Here is a 14520-nt window from a genome sequence, read left to right as displayed (position 1 = left end):
TACCCAAAGTTCCACAGCATTTCAACATCCCAACTGTTCTGAAGCAATAATCCACTAGTTAGATCAACTGGTAACTTGCAAAAATGTGGGTTACTATGCCAGGCAGACGTGAAAAAAATTATCATATGCTGAAATCATTCTTGTCTGATTTCTGGCTAAAGATTGTGCATGTTCAAAATCCAGTGAACACCACAGAGAGCGGAACAGATCTGCTCCAGTTTATGACCTCTAGTAGTAACTATTGAGCAATTTACAGGGACTGAGAAGAAAAGAAAGTAAATAATTTAATTTAGAGCTGCATCTAGTATCTTAGTATCACAGAATTCCTTCTGTAAGGAAGACCAGTTCTCAAGAAGTAAGGTTTTAATTCATCACAATGTGAAATTCATGTAGAGAAAGGAAAAAAAACCTACCTCAATTCACAGATGAAACAGGTTCACCCATGAACTTAATTAAATCAAGTATTCATTCCAGATGGGAATTATCCTTTACCATCACAGCAATTAACAACAGACTACACTTCTATTCTCCATTTTAGCATGTGACCATCTTCAAGAAACATTTGACCAAACAGCATTTTTTAACTTCAGAAGTCCTTTTTTTTAAAGTGCTTTTCAGCTCAAATGTTTACAATGATTTTGCCATTAAATAGGAGTCGTCTGAAGTAATACCTCAAAGGCATTTTCAAAGAAATTCAGATTTATCAGCTCTGGAGCTGAAAGGAGGCTTCCTCACATTTTGTATCTTACACAACATTCTCTAGGTTGAGACTAGAAGCTAAAGAATCAAGGGTCCTTCTGGAACTTGTTACACATCTGTGATGGTATTTTCAACACAAGGTGATCATTGCAATCACACCTGCAATTGCCAATTTTACTTCCAAGAAACACTGACTTTGAGCTCTTCAATCAAGCCTGTTTTTAGCACTCTCCACTGTGCTTCACTTCACAGCTTTCTCTAATGAGCCATTTTCTGCAGTTCCAAAAATCAAGGCCTCATGATGGACATGATTCGCAGTATGTCACCATTACCAGGATAGTTATATCCCACTCACAATCAGAAACGCTGGGCTTTAATTTAATTTTTGTAGCTGTCAGTATAGGGTATATGCACTAAGAGCAGTCATTTTTTCACTACAAAGCAAGTGTGAGCTTGGAGTCTGAATGCAGATCAATTACTCTGAATGGGGCCTGAGGGACTCCTAAATGAAATACAGCTTTCACTTTTGAGAAAATGCTTCTTACATTATTTTTCCCTGGACCTGCATAACACATCAACACAGTTCCAACCTTTTCTGTGACATATCCTAAGGCAGCTACTTTTAAGCTGGATTCTTTTAAACCTACATGTATTCTAGTGATTTGTTTGACACATTTTTCTTCTTGATACAAGACTCCTGAGAAAGAGAACTTCTATGCAAATAACCACAAGTATTTTTCTATGCAGATTTAAAGGGCTTTTTTTGCACTTTTAGAGAGTTGCTGCTAGAAATGAAAATGCAATACTAATGGCTCACAGCATTAATTTCCCTCTCCCTTCTGACCTCACCTTTTCAAGTCACCATGCAATTCCAATCTGTTCTCAATAGAAAGGCAGCTGATCTGTGATAAAATACCCCAAAACATTTTAAAACTGCCGAACGCACACATGCATAGACTAATGATTTTGTTCAGGTAGATGAGGCAAATTCTGTTTTAACAAAGGAGAGATTATTTTATCCTTACTCATTTTTAAATACAGGTGTGGTAACAGTTAAGAAGACCAAGGATTGCCAGGGATACAGACAAGACTCTTCAGCTAAAGCCTCACTTGTGCCTGAGTAGTGAATACCAGGTGTATGAGTACTGTGCAAACAAGGACAGGCATCTACTCCTACACTTGAAAACAGGACAATGTGGTACAGAGAAGTTACAAAGAAGTTACAGAACTGAATACACTACTGAAATAGCTTCTGGTGCACTAGAATTCAAGTTACTTCTAGGACTCTTCATAACTGTATCTTCAGTAGATCAAGAATAAGAATAACAGAGATACCAAAGTTTTGAAAAAATGCTCTAACAACAAACTAGTTTCCATTATCACTTCTGATATGTCTTTATGGAATGACTTGTATAGGTATCTGGCTTTTTAAAGCTCTTTTTAAGTCTGGAACATCCTTATACAATCACACATCCCGAAACAACCCTCCAACAGACTTGAGAAAAGACACAAACTTAAGACAATATATTTGGCTGTACCGTTCCTCAGAAAATACTATTAGACTTTCCAGAAAAAGCACAAATGCCCTTCTAGAGAGAAAATACTGTATTTCGAAGGTGGGTGTTGAAGAGATGAAGAGCAAAGAAAGAAGAAGAAGAAACACAAGAAATACAAAGGCAAAAACATTTTTACCTTGATACAAGCAGCAGTAACTACCTTCTGGGCACTGCTACTTGCACAGCCATTACAATTGCTGATGTGGGAAAAAACCAGTGGTACAGTGGCTGATTTCACACAGCACCTTTTGTTAGAAATTCAGCTAATCCACAGATTAACACACAAACCACAATAAAAGCAGAATCAAAATTCTTGGAGCTCTACCAAGGTTAGATTGAGTAACCATATCGTTCTCTGTATCTGACAAAAAACATGACCTCCAGCAGTAAAAACAAAATCCTGACCAAGAAAGCCAGAGCAAATACCACTGCAAGGGGTTCCTTTCCTCACAATCCCATTTCCATCTTAGTCATATCTTTACATCAAACAAGAAGGACCTACAGAGCTTTCCACCTTTCTAAGTTTTTGGGTTTTGCCTACTCATTTCCTAACATAAGGATCTCTGAATGTTAGATAAGCACTCACTCTCATTTTCAGGAATTTCAGGGATCTTAGCAAAGACTGAAGTATCTTTCACAAAGGTATTAACCTTATCTCCTATGCCTTCTGAGATGAAGCCTTTACTGAATGTATTAAAGCTTTATGCTTGCCCCTTCAGCAGCTGAAAGTTCTTTGCAGGGGAGAATGTAAACCAAAAAGATTTCAAGTGTCACCTGCAAAGGCTGTAATACACTTATTCCTCAGGAAAATTATGCAGCCTTTTCATAGTCTTGTGCAAGTTTTCTGCAAAAAGAGAAGTAACTCCACCTCACAGGTGAAGAGAGTTAACCATTTCATGCTAATTCTAGTCATACAGAATAAGTAATCCAGAGTCATCATTATAAGAGCAGCAATCAGGCTGCCTTCCAAGGAAAACTGAGGCAACAATGATGCCTTGGCTATTTTTGCCAATATATTAAGAGGTTTGGTTCACTTTCCGTGTAAACATTGTTTCTTCCAGGTTACATGTAAGACAAATATTTCCAGAGTTTAATATTTCTGACATTTATTGCCATTCCTCAAAGAATAAATGCCTCCTGCCAGACTTTCATTTACCCTCTGCAATCTCTGAAAACACTTTATGTATCCAATGAAGGGGAAAAAGAATTGAAAAACGTAACCTCAGAACTAAATTTAATTTACATGAGACTGTTATTCAACTGCCTTGATAGAAACACTTGTACTTATCAGATAAAGCCTGGTTTCAGGACCAGGTTGGATAGGGCCATGAGCAACTTAATCTAGTGAATGGCATCCCTGCCCAAGGCAGAGGGGCTGAAACTGGATGATCTTTAAGGTCCCTTCCAAACCAAGCCTCCATGATTCTATCATTCACTACAATCTCTTTTTCCAACACTTCTACAAAAGAGAAGGAATGAGGCAATGTTCTTAGTTTGGGTTTGCATGGCAAGGTTTTGGCAGCAGTGGGGGGAGCTACAGGACCAGCTTCTGAGAAAAGCTGCTAGAAGCTTCCCCCCTGTCTGACAGAGCCAATGCCAGCTGGCTCCAAGATGGACCTGCAACTGGCCAAGGCTGAGCCCACCAGAGACTGTAACAGCAGTTCTGTGATAATTTTTTCCCCTTCTTAAATGAGTTATTGGGCAAAAGTAATTGCAGCCAGAGAAGTGAGGAGTGTGAATATGTGAGAGAATCAGCCCTGCAGACACCAAGGTTGGTGCAGGAGGAAGGGCAGGAGTGCTCCAGGTGCCAGAGCACAGATTCCCTGCAGACACCAAGGTCAGTGCAGGAGTGCTCCAGGTGCCAGAGCACAGATTCCCTGCAGCCTGTGGTGCAGACCATGGTGAGGCAGGACACTCTCCTGCAGCCCATGCAGGTCCATGGGGGAGCAGAGATGCACCTGCAGCCCATGGAGAACCTCACAGTTAAGCAGGTGGATGCCTGATGGAGGCTGTGACCCCATGGGAAGCCCACACTGGAGCAGAGCCCTGGTTGGACTTGTGGGCCTGTGGAGAGAGAAGCCCACCCTGGAGCAGGTGTGCTGGTGGGACTGGTGACCCCAGAGGGAACCCATGCTGGAGCAGACCAAGGACTTCCCTCCCCAAGGTGGAAGCAGCAGCAGAAACAACCTGTGAAGAACTGATTGTACTCTGCACTGCCAAGGAGAGGAGGAAAAGAATCAGGGATAGTTAAGGCCAGGAAGGAGGGAGGGGTGGGGGAAAGGTGCTTTCAAGATTAGTTTTACTTCTCATTATCCCACTCTGATTTTGAATAGTAATAAATTCTAATAATTTCTCAAATTGAGTCTGGATTTGCCTGTGACAGTAATCAGTGAGTGACCACTCCCTGTCCTTAACCTCAACTCATGAACCTTCCCTTTTATTTTCTCTCTCCTGACCAGCTGAGAAGAAGAATCACAGAGCAGCTTTGGGGGACACCTGACATCCCACCAGGTCAAACCACATCCCTGAAAGACAAGCAAAACATTCCCTAGTACAGCTGTTCTTGAACAAAACTCCATATTCAGGGAAAACAAAATATATTGAGCTGTTTCTTCTTCATCTAGCTAAAGACTTTTCTCTGAGGAAAAGATATTCCATCTCTCATTTATACCTGGAGACAAGTCCTGAGAATTCTTCCTGATGGCTGACACTCAGTCCAGACTCAGAACAATGATTTGATCTTCTGGAGCCTAACTGTAATGACTGATGTAAGGGAGTGGGACTCATTTGCTTCTGTGTGCTACCACTTAATATGAAGGGATTACAACATTTAGTGTAATCAGAAAGGGCAAATACCAAGACATGTTAGATAGCCTCTATTACTGTTCAGTTCTATAAACAGCAGATTTAGATTTGGCTAAGCATACATGACTATAATGGGGCATTGTAAGGCCCATTTATGGAAATTATAAAAGGAATTATAAGGAAATATTAACAGAAATAAAGTACTTTCAAATGTATGTCTGTGTCCAATGGTGAAACCAAGAAATATGTGAAATTATTTGATTCTCAAACTTTGTAGCCTATTCTTTTCATACTTGAGAATTTCTGTATCTTAGTGACTGTCACAAGAAACTGTCAAAAGCACAAAGCAAATTATTTAAGACGAAATTTTCTTCAGCTTAGCCATGTTTTGGCATTTTCTAACATGACTGTCTTCCCCCCCTTATAATGTGTAGAGGATTAGAAACTTAAATTATTTGAATTTGCAGATAACTGGGCCACTGAAATATTCTAATTACACACAGTAATATACTTCTTGTATGCAATTATATATCTGTGACAATGCATTCAAACAAATATGCACTTTATGCACAAAAAAATCACCTGTGTTCCTTCTAGCCTGCAGGACAAAAATTACTGATCATAGCTGAAAAGCTTACCTGGATCTGGGCTTTGTTTCCAGCTGTTATATTAGATATTGTCCAGCATGCTTCCTTTTTGATAGATTCTTTTGGGCTGCTTAGCAAGTGCAGCAAACTCTGCAGAGCTGAACAATTCAGAATTACCTGAATACAAAGGAAAAACAAAATATACCATAGAAGAAATTTAGGATAAAGAATCACAGGAAAAAGGAGTACAATGTCTTGAAAATATAAAAAGCATACTCCATTAGATGATCACAGGTTTGGGGTTTTTTTAATACTAAATATACATACACCAAAAAAAAACCCACAGCAAGAATTAAGAAATAAATTTTGCAGGAAAACTAAAGAGCAAAACTACCAAATTTTTCAGGTAAGACATTACACCTTCATAATTATTTCAATGTGATCTGAAAACAAGAAGATACTAAGCACATTATGACCAAACAACAATAAAATTATGGTATTTTCCTGTATTTTTGTACAATTGTAAGCACCAACTACTTCTGTTTCCACATCTGCTGGCACTGCAGTGCAGAGTCTGACCAGTGTTGTATGCAGTGACATTATGAATGAACAATTCTTATTTAAAAAACTACAAAACTTGCAAAAATCCCGCAATTTTACAGTGGAGAAAAACTGCAACAAAATTTCCTTTTCCTAAATGACCAAAGTACAACAGAAAACACTCCAGACCTTGGATGTTACAGGATAGCACCCTTGATTATGTCATGTGTGATAGTGAAAGACTTTTTCACCTGCTAAAAGGGCATAACATAATTCAATAAATGAAAAATGAACAATCTTTTTTTTTTTAATTTAATTCTAACTTCCAACAATGAAGCCAAAAATTGAGAGAAAACACCAAGAAGCACAGTAGTTTTGCCTTGTGTGGCAAAAGCAGCACCTTGGAAAGAACAGTGCGGTACAGAATTTTACAAGAAATACTCCAGTCAAGATGAATCATGGTCATGACTTCTGATGATGGAATCTGAGGACTTAATTCCCTTGCTTGCATGACTCCATAGTCTCAAATTCTTTATACTCCCCACTAAGATTAAAATAGCAAAGATTATGGTTCAGGATTTTATCAGGTATCTCCTGGGACAATTTTTTTTTCTTCACGCATACTATCCCATGGTTTTAGCCATGTTCAAGCACTGCCAATTGTTATTGGCTGAAAATGAGAGAAAAAGTAAAAGCAAATTTGTGCCCCAAGGTTTTACAGAGACATTCTTGAAGAACTTGTACATTGCATTCATATTCAGAAATGTATCAGCTCTCAAAGCTGGGCTCTTCCTTCTGATTACTGACTTTTACATGCATCCTGTATCACTTTTTAGCATACAGCACAATCTGCAGGCAGGACTATCAAACTATCCTACCTATATAAATTCTCTATGATTTTAGGAAAGCTCATGGTATAGTCCTTGGAAAAAATCGTGCACAACAGAAACGTTTAAACTATTTTTAATTAAAATCTAAGATTTATGCAGTATTCAATAACCTGTATTGCATGTGAATTAGTGATCCCTTGTGGTTTTATCTTTAACAACATTATGAAATCCCACCTCAATCATTCTTTATGACTGATCTGCAAAACAAATGCCACTGAAAAAAACACAACAATGCCTCTGCAATTCAGCTACACAAACGATATTATAGCAATCAAAAAATCATGTTATCTTCCTCCTAGGAATAAGATACTGAAACAGTGCCCTGATGCTGCTAACTTATCTTTAACTCTGGTCTCAGAGTCACAGACCTACAGAAGCATCCCAGTGACAGCCCAGTGCCTCTGATGCACCAGGTTTCCTGTCTTCCAGTTTAATTCCAATACAGGGGTGGGAGTCACTGCCTCCTACCTATGCCTCTCAAAAAAAATGTCCAGACACAGCTACATACCACCCAAAATATGACCAGACATTTGTTTTTCATCATAAATACGATGTATTTTCATCATATATATGATAGATTCATCACAGATTGGCAACAGCACTCAATGAGACAGGCCTTTGATGGCACTACCAGCATACATCGCTCAGCACAAAATTCAGCCTAAGAGCCAGATTTGCTTGAAATAAACAAAAAACATCCCACCCTTGAGGAGTATTGCACAGCTGCCCACAAATCCCAGACACAGCTACCTAAGAACCATCACCAGTTCAGAACTAAACAGAAAAACTGAAAACCACCACACTTTGAAGCAATTAGCGTCATCAACCTTCACTTTCAATCTTCAAAAAAAAACAAGAGGAGGTACTGGTGAGCAGGTTACCACAATTAACAGAAAGATGAACTGCAGCGCAACACAAGAGAAAGTTCATCCATACCTGGGTCTGGATATCATCTCCTGTAACAATGTTTCCCACAGCTCGTAAGGCAGGAGATACAACTTTGTAGTCATTATGCCTAAAATTGACAAAGAAAAATGTAAGTATCAATCTTCCTAAAGCATCTCCAGCATCACATTGTCAAGGAAGGAACATTTATCAGCCAGGGGAAATCTTCCCTGATAAATCTGACTTTCACTACCTAAATCAACTCTGATTTTAAACTCATGGCAATCTTTCTAGAGTTTCTAAATATTTAGACTTTTAGATGTCATGCAGCAGCATAAAAATAAAATATTTAAAGAATAAAAGTATTTCAGAGTACTTCCAAGCATCCTTGGGAGGAAAAAGTAATTATCTTTAACTACAAAATACACTTAATGTAGTATGCACAAAGGCCATGAATGAGACAGAAGAACAGGGACAGAAGTTGTGTGTTTAACCCATCAAACCCTGTTTATTATCTTCCATCATCATATGCATCCCTTCATCTTCATTGTTAAGTCAGAACTGGAATAGGAATGGTGAAGTAAGGAATGTTTTTCTCAAATCAAAACTTCTTCATAAAAAGCTACTTAGAGGCAATATGTTCCATTCATTAATCCAGCAACACATTTGCTGTAACGTTAGAGGCCTTAATTATCTTTTTATTTACATCACTGAAAACCATTATTCCTTGTTCTTAGGCCATGTCCTGACCTTGGATCGGAAGCAATGGCTTTGAACAAGGTCAGTCTCTGTGACCTCAACTCTCACAGCTACACTTTACTGACCAAAGTGTGCATCTACTCTTCTACAGTAAGGGTTGAAGAAATCATTTGTATTTCAAGCCCCTGATACTGTTAATTCTAGTAAAATGAACTATTCCTTATATTTTTATCTTTGGTATCCTTTAGGTAATTTCCTTGTTAAGTAACTATAATATGGACTTCAATGACACAAGGAAAATTCCAATGTATGTTATAGATTTTACAAAAATGTATCTCTTAGGTGCAGGAAAATAACTCTTAGGAAACAGCAAAATTAGTACAAGAAAAATTCCATTGCTTTTGTCACTCATGACAAATAGAGAACACTGAACAGACAGGTAAAATTAAAACTCAAATCTTGCTCTTTGGAAATCACAACATTTCAAGACCTATTTAATTAAACTCCTTATTGTTATAATCTTGATGTCAGGGAAAAGAGTGACGCTTGCTTGCAACAGATTTCTTACATCAGCAGTTCCACAAGTCTTCTGCAGACTCCTGCATCAATCACAGCCTGGATTTTATCATTGGGGCCATCAGACAAATAGGACAAAGCCCAGCAGGCATCAGCTAATACATCTGTATCATTGACAAAGAGCAGCCAGGAAAGCACACTAAGACAAGGTGAAACCTGTAAGACATTAAGAGCAGATACATAAAATTAAAACGGCCAGAAAACCTATTATTATGTCATTATTGGATTTGGCACTGGCATCTTAAGATTCAACACTCAGATAATTTCAGACCTAGCCAGCACTTCTGTATGAGCATGGAGAAGTAAGTCTCCAGAACAGCAGCACAGCAACTCTTCAGCCTCTACAGAACAACTGCCAATGAAACTCAGATTTGTTCACTAAGATGTGCCAGGTGCTGCTCTACAGCAGCCAAGATGTGCAGAATTTTGTCCTGCCATGGGACAGTCATCTCCAGTACACAAACAGTAACAAAAAGGTACAGGGCAACTGTGTTAGAACTGTAGTTCTGAATGTCTGCCCAAAGGACTAAACAAAAAACTTATCTGAAAGAAGGCCATCAAACATTTCAGAATTTCTCTGATGAAGCATTCCTTCTGTTTAGTTTAAGTTTCACCACCCTAAACTAATAATTTGGTTATCACCACTTCACAACACATTTTCTTTCAAGCACCTCTTACCTTGGCAAAATCAGGAGGAGGATTTTTCCCTCTGCAGAGGTTGGACAGAGCCCATACAGCATTTCGGGTCATAGTGAGACGATTCTGTTTTGAAAGCAATCTAAAACAAACCAAAAAAAAAAATCCAACCCTTGCTTTTAAAAAATCAAAGCCAGGCAATCCTGTTAACTGTGTGAACCATTAAATCTAACTCTTTTTAACATACACCAGGGCAAAATATGATAGTTTTTCCCTATGAAAACATACCCCAAAGAAAATCATCCTTGATGGCTACTAATACACATGCTAGACACAGGAACCTAGTATCCCAACAAGAACAGTAAACATTACACTAAATTTCACTCAAATGCTTAGATACTGACGTGGCAGATTAACAGTCAAAAGAGGTGCAGGAATTGTGACAAAATTATTCTGAGGTAGTTTGAAGAGAACTCTCGTAGCCAAACTGCATTTTTATGTCAGTCTCAGACTATGAGTCCCACTTTGGCTTAGGAAAATGCAGGAAGTTAAGACCTAATCTTCCCACAAGCATAACAATTCAGTTTCTTTTTCTCACAGCCATCTCCCACTGTATCAATGTCTTTATGAGAGTAGTGGAGAATTTCCCTGCTGCAGTCTGCGAAGGACAGAGATTGAGCAATTGTAATTTGGACCTGACAACACAAGATGGTGTCATTGGTTCAGCAATAATATGCTTCTTAAGCAGAGGATCACCAAGATAATTAGCAGGCTAGAGAAATGACACGCAGTGGGACGTCAGTGACCTGGATTTGCTCAGCCTTGGAAGGAGATGGTGTGAGAGGAGATACAACTGCGGCCAGCAACACTTTAACAGGTGGATACAGAAAACAGGAAGGCAGATCCTTCTCAAAGGTGCAAAGTGACAGGACAAGAGGCACCATCAGGAGGCAAAACACTGCGAAAATTCTGATTAGGTATCAGAACACTGCGTTTCACCACGCCATGGTCAAATACTGCAACAGGTTACCCCAGGTAGTTACAGAATCTACTTTTGATGTTCCAAATTTGACTGGTTAAGTAGTTGAGCAATCTAATCTGATCTCACCCGCTATGAAGAAAGGCTTTGACTAGATGACCTCCAAAGGTGCCTTTCAATTTAAATTATTCTGTGACTCTAAAATAAGCCCAGACATCCACCCACACTGTAGAATAAAATAGTTCCAGCTTAGCTGCTTGTAAAACATGTTTGCATTTTAGCTTCATTTAAAAAGTAGTTCAGGAGTCCCCTTTAAAAACTGTGATTAGTGCACAGTAAAAGAAAACATTATTATTCTTCAAGGCAAAACCCAAATTTTAGTCATATAAGGCACTCAAGCAAAATTGTGAAAAACATATTAAAACAAACTTACTGCAATAAAGGGGGCAAGATATTACAGTCCAAAACATAGTCTCTGCACATAGTGCTGTCTCCAGCAATGTTGCCAAGAGCCCATACTGCCTGCAAGGAAACAGAATAATAATTGCTTTTATTCTCAAAATTCTACCAGTTTAACATATGTAATAGAGTTGGGAGATAATCTGTTCTCTCTGTTAGGTCCTGGACAATGTACAGGAGGGGAATGCATTCTGGTTGCATATTACATGTATACACTCCAGCTCATTCAGGAATATTTGTGGATATCTAAGAAGAACACCATAATAGCAAATATGTATGTCTCCAAAGATTATGCAGGCAGACATACCTTTGCTCTGTCCACAATGTAAGAGATGAGCTCACCTCCACAGGCTTAGGAACATTCTAATTCTACCCTCCTTGTTCACACCTAATTTAAAACAAGATGTTTGTAGCACAGGTCAAGCCTGTACAAGTCTGTATCTACCCAAAAATGTTTGTGTGGAACAGCCACACATATCAGTATTAACTACAAATGCATAATAATAATAATATTATATATAAAATAATATATCTATTATTTATAAATATAATAATTGTTTACACAGTCATAGATAAAAATGAGAATCTATGTTCAAGATAAATCAATATTCAGAATCAAAGAGTTCAGGTGGGCTGGGACATAAATTCTTTAAAATGAAACTATATGAGACAGAACCAGTGTTGCTGATTAAGTCATAGGCATGGCAAAATCTAAGAGCCTGGACATCAGTACTACTCCTAACTTCATTTTGAGAAGATCAAAATTACCAGAATTAAAGCAGCATGAAATCCATCTATTGTAATATGATGAGAATAAAAGATTTAACTGGTTTTGATTTATACATTTGGGCCAAATGGTGTTTTATATATCACTGTCCACTAGTATGAGAGCTGTAACTTTTAACAAGTAGAAATAATCTATGTCAAGTGCAAAAGCAATTTTATGAATTCCACTCAAATTACAATATTTTGTCACACAAGAAAGCTTATGAAGTTCACATTTGCCATTTACTTCAAGTTAGCAAAAGACTAAGTGTCATATCAAATAGATACATGTATCTGCTTATTTGGTTGGCTTATTTGGCTTTTGGCTTTAGATACATATAGCCACACAACCACTGAAGTACTCCCAATTCTACAGAGGACAAAAGCAATCCTGTTTGTCATGGATAGCAGCTAAATGTCCTCCCCACATTTCTCTTCAGTTGAAGACTACGTATTTAGCTGCAGTAAAATGAGTTATAGTGCATAACTATTTCTCCAATTGAACAAAGCAAGTTCCTCACACAAAATAAACATGTTCTTCCCTCTCTGTATACCTATTTAAAATAAAAAGCTCCTCTGAAAAAACAGACAGCATTGCTCAATTTTTTTACCTAAAGGAAATTCATGGATAATCTGAAATAAACGTATTTATTCATTTTCAATACGGTGTCAATTAATTTACGGCATTAGGTTTCTCCTGTAAGATGTTTTTAAATGGTGGCAAAAAGATGCTACTTTCAAAAACAAGACTTCAACCACTCTAGAGGCCCAAATGCACTGGCAAACCCTGCAGAATGAATACAGCTAAAACCGCAGGTATATACAGAACGTGGATAGAGATGTCAGCTTGCTAGATACAAAATAAAAAGACGACTCCTCTGTACTAGTACTACCAACAACAGCACAGGATCAGAGCCATTAAACTGCAGGTTGTGAAGAGAGCAGGCGACTGTTCTGGGGAAGGATTAGTTTGTTTTGTTTTCTACTCTGTTCCAGGCTTCTGCTGTCAGCCACAGTCAGAGGCACAGCATGAGACTGTACTGACCTGAGCTATGAAACAGCACAGCCATTACAACTACACAATGCTTTCCCAAAACTGATCTTCATCATCATTTTTCATTCTAACTCTTATTCTTTTTACAACTATTGTGACAACAGTTTATCTAAAAAGTGTAACTTTGATTTGGCAGCCTCTTGGACTCAACACACAGAAGATAGCTATCAGAAAAATTTAGCTTAAGAGATAGAATATATGCCACCTCCTGCAAAATGTCACTCATGTCAGAACTTTAAGGAGCCACACCTGTTATTCACTCCAATACTTGCATTTCTACAGCAAGGAGAAGCCTGAGGAATGAACCAAAGATTTCAGACAGTCCTAAATAAATTTGTGAATCTTCTGAAAACACTTTGTAGGGGGAAAAAGCATAATTCTCTTTCATTGAAAATGTGAGTGATTTTGTATGAAGGCACGGTTTCCTTGCCTGGACATTCCTACACAGGCAAAAAACCAAGGAAGCCCCATTTTATTTGTCTGTGGTCTTTGTTTCTGCCATTATAGCAATATCTATTTTTAAGGCTGACAGGAGTGATAATCACTTAATCCAAGAATCCATTCTGACCCTGAATGACTGACTGGCTTTGCAACAGCAAATCTCACATCAAAAAGTCTGACCAGAGAAGTCAAATAGCACCTCTGCTTTCCCATTCTTCATTGTTTTTAAGGCAAGGAAAGTCTGGCCATGTAGTCTGGCGTCACAGGAACTGGTAAGAGAAGATGTTGCAACAAATCCTTTTAATGCTAATCACTGATAGGACACAAGATGCCAATTAATTGAAATACCATGTCCTGGGGTGACTTTAGAAAAATATGCAAGTTTCATTCAATAAGGAAGATGTCTCTCCTTAGGGAATTACTTCAGCTCTTCAGATAAGTAAGGAACAGAACTCAAGCTCATTTAAATTCTTCTTATCAAATACTGCCATAAATATAAAGCTCTGTCATGGTTTCCACAAACACATGAACAATGACAAGTTTCTTCAGGATTTGTTTGTCAGAATAATGTTCAATGATTTCCATTTCTTCTTTTGTGCACTCCTCAAGATGCAAACACTTGCCACAACACTTTGGCTTTGGCTTCATTCTACACAACTTAAATGTCTTCATGTTCATTCCATTTTAGAGCTTATTCAATCAAAAAAAATATTTCAGTAAAAAAAATCCATTTCAGTACCTTCTACTATCTAAATCCCAACTTAAAGATTACTTTAAGATTTATAGCCTGATTTTTTAAACCCACATTTTAGGTAGAAAGATGTGTGCAAACCGGAAGTACAAATGTCGCCTTGTTAATTGACAGCACCTATTTTTACACTTGTATAAATTTCCATTTTATTGCTAAGAGCGGAGTAGGGTTTGCTGTAAATCTTCCATTTATTTTACT

The 14520-nt window shown here is 38.0% G+C and overlaps 1 protein-coding gene across 1 annotated transcript in view; it reads right to left on the bottom strand.

The window, feature by feature from the left end:
• Positions 1–14520, bottom strand: part of KPNA1 (karyopherin subunit alpha 1) — a 50883-nt gene that overhangs the window by 12287 nt on the left and 24076 nt on the right. Inside the window, exons 7-11 of the mRNA XM_054269879.1 lie at positions 11286–11374; positions 9916–10015; positions 9230–9393; positions 8014–8092; positions 5699–5824 (exon numbers count right to left, since the gene is read on the bottom strand). Of these exons, the coding sequence (XP_054125854.1) occupies positions 5699–5824; positions 8014–8092; positions 9230–9393; positions 9916–10015; positions 11286–11374 (558 nt within the window). The remainder of the gene's footprint in view (positions 1–5698; positions 5825–8013; positions 8093–9229; positions 9394–9915; positions 10016–11285; positions 11375–14520) is intronic.

This window comes from Melozone crissalis, unplaced genomic scaffold (assembly GCF_028551555.1).
Source record: "Melozone crissalis strain CALT ecotype California unplaced genomic scaffold, PUWL_Pcris_2 ptg000008l_1, whole genome shotgun sequence".
Classification (NCBI taxonomy): Eukaryota; Metazoa; Chordata; class Aves; order Passeriformes; family Passerellidae; genus Melozone; species Melozone crissalis.
This window is presented reverse-complemented; position numbering and strand designations above follow the sequence as displayed.